Below are 6000 nucleotides of genomic sequence, written 5' to 3' on the forward strand. Positions count from 1 at the left end.
TTTATCCTATTCTAATAACATTCATATCTACCGTTTGTGTTCCTGATAATATTTCACTGGATCTACAGCATTTAGGTAGTGGGGTATTAAGCACTGATGTTTTTTTGGTACCTATTATTAGGGGCAGTTAATACCTGATATTCGTTATTGCCCTCAATCGCTTTTCTGCAACATTGAAAATGCCTTGCAGGGACATTGGTAAGATCAGGACGGGGCCTTCTTACTTTTTACTCTATTTCCACACTCAAAGAACCCCCCATTTAGTAGAGGTGTATAATTCCACCACCTTAGGCCGTATTGAAAAGATTTTGGTAAAAACGATACCCTATCGACTAACTGAATTGGGTTGCAAGCTTTCGAGACTACGTAGGTGTCTTCAGAAGTTGGAACCAAAGTAGCCCCAAGAGCTTGCAACCCAATTTCAGTGCGTTTGACATTATCTTTTTCAAGTATTGGGTTAAATTCTAAAGCTAAAAGTACAGACCATGAATTAAGTGGTGCAGACGTTCCTTATTTGTGTAAGGAACAATGTACACAATACACTTTACAAACAGAAATATCTTCCTCGTGAGTGTCCCTTCCTTATTGACTCTGCAAATGAAGCAATGTGTGTCAAAGTAGAGCAGATGTCGCCAGCGCAGGTAGTAATCCCGATAGAGAAAATAGTTTTTCATCTCAAACAATGAGTTGCCTTATTTTACAATTTGTTGTTGACCGCTAAACATTTTTAGGACGGATCTGTATGGCGTCCCATAGAAAATAAACGACAGGCAATGATCAAAAACCACGTACGATTAATTTATCCCTTGGGGAGTTTCTTTCCTTCGACGTCATTTATTGTTTTTGTTGCAATGGCACGAAACTTCAGCGTTTCTTAGTGAAATCTCTCAAAATCTCTGCTGCATTGCGATCACACATAAACACGCGGGTTTCGCATAATACGCCGAGATCTGAGAACAATCTGATATGCTAGTAATATTCCAGACCTTAAATGAACAGCTGGAGACTGCATTTCATTAAGCCAACGCCAGTATGGCGTCTGTAACACACAGGGGCACTAGGCTTTGGAAGAAAAAAATACAAATTTTAATAAGGCTTTTGTGATAAGGGTGATGTTTATACAGGCTCCGCATAACCAATAAGTCTGGTCTTTTAAGGGCAGTCCTATTAGTCTGAATTCCTTGTAAAAAAAAAAAAAAAAAAAGGAGAGAGAGAGGCTTTTAACCTCTAAATGGGTGTATTGGAATGCGTTGCACAAAATATCTGCGGTTCGTAGGGTTATCATCTTAATTTATGGATTGCAGTAATATAGATAAGTCTGTGAACATGCTGAAAGCTATGGCACAAAATGACTTTCTTAATGGAAAATATAGGTTTTTATATTTTCAAAGGACAACCTGTTGGTCACAGCAGCCATTCTTAGACCGTGTTGAGGTTGAAGCTTGGCCGTCTGTCCTGCCATATCTATATCTTGTATATCTTTGTATGTTTTATAAAGTTTAAGTGCTACGGACTATTTTCATGGCTTCTTACCGTAACAGCTGCTCAGATAAACAAAGCTTGTGGCTAGAATCAAGTAGAGCTTTGAGTATCTTATCCTGGCCGGCATTGTCTTCGTTTTGGTTCTTCTCTTTTATCATTTAGTCCTTCTTGATTCATATTAACCTTCATTTTGCACTTGCACGCAATTAAAGTGCTAAAAATGCCCCCCCAAAATATAGATAAGAAAAAGCATTATATATATGTTCAATAGGGTTTGGGATAATTATTATAGTACTTACCCTTATTGTTTTATATATCACTGAAATGCGTTCCTATTATTATAAAATTAAAAAGGACATTTTTAAACCGTTTTCATCTATTTTTTTTTTTATTCAGGTCATCGGAGACTATTATGGAATTCAAGGACATTTTGAAATGCGGCCAAATGTAAAGCTTCCTTGGGGTCACGGGAGATTAAAAATTGAGTACCCCAAAATGGATCAAGGAAATACATGTAAATCCTGTAAGTTTTCTAAATATTATTATTTTTATTTTTTTCTAAAAGATGGTTGAGTTCCAAGAAACCGGGGGGGGGGGTTCCTTCAATGAAATTGGAGAAATTAGGGGGACTTCTTATTGCAGTTTTAGTTGTACGTCTTGGGGGTATCCATAGATGATACTCAGATGTTTTATAAGAGGTTGGAGATAGCACCAGGGAAGCAGCTCCAGGTGATCTCCACCAGGTATGTCTATGGTGTATGTCTACATACCCTTCACTCCTGTGATTATTATTTATTATTATTATTATTTTAAAGAATGAAAAATCAAAGAATTATAGATTATAAACAAATGTCTGAGATAAAATGCTTCACCAGTGATGTTAGAAGTGCTTTTAAATTGTAATCCATAGGGATGAAAGTAAATCCCTTAGGCAAAGAAACACCTCATTCTACCCCAAAAAAAGGTTAATGCTATACAGCCAAAGACTTCATAAGTTTGCCCCAAGCTTGCATGCAAAACAGTGATTTAGAATTAGAATGCGTCCCCCGGTTTACTTGCTCGATGAGCTGAGTAAGACCATAAAAATGTCTGACATTCAGAAGCACTTTGATCCTGTAATTCCGGGGTCTGCGTTTCATGTAAATTAATGATTTGAGCACATAAAAGCAGTGGAACCTTGGAGTCTTCAGCTGTATTTACTGGATGTATGGAAGGATCGCAATGGTCACCGTGCGGTCTTTTCATTCTTTTAAGCCGCCGGGAACCGCTGCAAATCCGTGGAGGTCTGGTAACAATAATCCCATCTGCCAAAAGCACAGATCGCAGGTTCCATTTCACGTGCTATTTTTGGCAAGCGGGACAATTCCCCTTTAAAATAGGATGCAGGAAATTTCACACCCATTTGTATACCGGCGCCAAAGTCAATTACCTTTAATTAAAATCTTAACAGCTATTCGAACGAGAGGATAAAATGTTGCACCTGCTCTTGCCATGTTTTCATAAATCAATATCTCATCATCCAGGCGTAGCAGGCAGCCTGCCCTTGTCGAGCCGAGCAAGTATGTTTTTTAAATGAGAACGACCGGAGAACCTGCCAACTTATTTGGGATTAAATGAAAAAAAAATCTGAACTTAATTATTTTGGTTACAGTTCGCATCGAACGAATGGCCCTAATGCGAAATAGGTGTGTCGCACCAAAGGCCGGGTTCATCGGCAAAATTAGTTCTGCATAACCCTTTGAGTGCCAGAGAGGAGAACATCACGTTGCATTGTAATAGAATACATTAACAACCCCGATCACATGGGGGGTTTTTTTGGAACTCGATGAAAGATGAATGCATGTTGAGTCTCTAATAATATAGATGAAGCTTTGTCCCTTAATTATTGAGTGAGAGAATGGACAAAAAAAACAGATCTTTTTAATGCATTCAATAATACAGTCTCCTGAAAGAGAATAAAAGCTTTTGTTGTAGAAAGATGAATATGATGCGAGAACAAAATGACCCAAAATGAGAAAAAGCAGACTAGCAATAGACTTCTGATGTGGTTTTATGATTTGCCTTCCACCACTAATGGTCGTAAAGAGGGCATCATTCTAGGCAAGGTATAGACAATACACGCATGAAGCACAAGCCAAAAGGAGCGTATATACGTGAGTTGGTGGAGAAATCGCCTAGCTTGCCCCTAATTTCCATATAGTTGGTCTCAACATATGTCTATTTTGTCTCATGAAGAGCTCATAAGCTACAATCCACATATTCAAACATTTGCCTTAATGCCTACTTTTATGAGCGGTTTCTCATTTCTGTGACCTAATGCAGACATTTCTCCTTCTTCCAAACAGGTGGCCTGGGTGAATCGGCAGTAACAGGAATTGTCGTCGGTGCCTTTTTGGGAACTGGATTGTTAATGACATTCTACTTTTTTAGGCAAGTAATACACTTTAAGTATCAAACATTTATGATGTCAGAAGTTTATTTCCACTTTCATATGCATTTCAATCTATGTTGCGGGTAGGTAAGGCAAATGACTTAATCCAATTTCATAATGCATACGCAGAGTGGACAAAGGGCAGGAGCATCGATCCTTTGATGAAATATTTGATGTATTGAGATTTGATTAAATTATTTACACATTGCACCCAACTGCTATTTCTTTGCTACATTGTAGTCGCATGATTTGTAGGTTGTTTATTCTGAGTACCCTTTTGGATGTTACTATATTCCATATAGTCAGCCACACAATACTTTCTTCCTTTGACAAAGTCTTCAATGCCACGTGCGTCGTGTTTTACTGGATGGCACTGCGGCACAAGCAATCCAATGTCAAATGTAATGTACTTAGGTGGACTGCAAACTCTAATTTTGTATGGTTTGTACTACAGAAAGAAATACAGAATAACAATTGAGAGACGAAATCGGCAAGATGACATCGGGAAACACAGACAGCTTCGCGAAGATTCCATTAGATCCCATTTTTCAGCAGCGTAAAGGAACGTGAGCGCTTTCTTTATAAAGAAGCAACCAAAGACATCAGTGTATCCGACGGGGCACAAATAGAAGCTTCTTCAGTGCAGTAGAATCATATTATTGTTTTATTTTTATCAGAAACTCAGGAATGATTTACTAATCATATTATGCCACATGGCCTTTCATCTTGTGAAAAAAAAGAAACGCAAACTAATGCTTATGAAAGTGTATAAAATGGGTATAGGATATGACTGATCATCAAGTGCTTGTTATCATTATTTCTTTTTTTGCGCTTTGGTCCGTGGAGTCCCTTTTGTGGTTTAGATTTGATCTGCACTCATATCCTATGCTCTTAAATTCTTGTATATTTTATACATTTCTTTTGTAAAAAATTGTGTCAATTTTCTTTCCCCCCCCCAAAAAAAAAAAAATTATTACTGTTGCTTTGGAAGCAACAGCACAATAATTATTGCAGTGAAACTTTTTTTTTTTTTTTTTTTAACATGGAAGAAAATAAATCATTCCCTTTTTTGGCAGTTTTTGTAAAAAAATGTGCGGTCAGATTGCAACAATCCATAAATGTGCCAGTTGTAAAGTGGTAAGGGATATGTGTACAAATTAAACAAGTCATGCGTAATTGATATATAATCGAATTTGGTCTACAATTTCTATGCATAAATGAGTTATATGTATATAAACACTGCCGTTCAAAAGTTTGGGGTCACAAGGAAATTTCTAGCTGTAATATAATAGCCAAAGGATTTTCTAACGATCAATTAGCCTTTGTTGCCATTGAAACACAGGAGTGATGGGAGTGATAAAGGGCCATTGGAACACAGGAGTGATGGGAGTGATAAAGGGCCATTGGAACACAGGAGTGATGGGAGTGATAAAGGACCATTGGAACACAGGAGTGATGGGAGTGATAAAGGGCCATTGGAACACAGGAGTGATGGGAGTGATAAAGGGCCATTGGAACACAGGAGGGATGGGAGTGATAAAGGGCCACCATTGGAACACAGGAGGGATGGGAGTGATAAAGGGCCACCATTGGAACACAGGAGTGATGGGAGTGATAAAGGGCCTCTGTACACCTATGAAGATATTCTATTAAAAATAAGCCATTTCCACCTATAATAGTAATTTCAAAAACAAGGAAATTTCTAAGTGACCCAAATTTTTAAACAGCAGTGTAGATAAATAAGTAGTTAGTTTTTCACTCTAAGCTTAAAACCCTCAAAACTATTACAATAACGCATTGATGCTTGAGACGTTCTTCATCTCATTGGTGTTGTCCGCTTGACGCATCAGTGCTTTACTATCATCATAAGCTGTAAGAATACACAGACCCTGACTGTGATCCTGTGGACGTTGCAATGCCTTGCCATAAAAAAAAAAATATGTCAAGATAACTCATCTGTACCATAAGCGTTGAGGTTTATTATGGTGATTTTTGTTGAGACCTATGAATGCAAGAGCCTGTTTTATTCCCTTTGGGCTGTCAAATATTAATAGTAATTGTACAAATCTCTTAGCAGATTCACCGTT

At 37.8% G+C, this 6000-nt stretch overlaps 1 protein-coding gene across 1 annotated transcript in view; it reads left to right on the forward strand.

Moving 5' to 3' along the window:
- Positions 1-4687, forward strand: part of NPR3 (natriuretic peptide receptor 3) — a 47285-nt gene extending 42598 nt beyond the window's left edge. Inside the window, exons 6-8 of the mRNA XM_053448149.1 lie at positions 1879-2005; positions 3828-3916; positions 4372-4687. Of these exons, the coding sequence (XP_053304124.1) occupies positions 1879-2005; positions 3828-3916; positions 4372-4473 (318 nt within the window). The 3' untranslated portion in view covers positions 4474-4687. The remainder of the gene's footprint in view (positions 1-1878; positions 2006-3827; positions 3917-4371) is intronic.
- The last annotated feature ends 1313 nt before the right edge of the window (positions 4688-6000 follow it).

Source organism: Spea bombifrons, chromosome 1, assembly GCF_027358695.1.
Source record: "Spea bombifrons isolate aSpeBom1 chromosome 1, aSpeBom1.2.pri, whole genome shotgun sequence".
NCBI lineage: Eukaryota > Metazoa > Chordata > Amphibia > Anura > Pelobatidae > Spea > Spea bombifrons.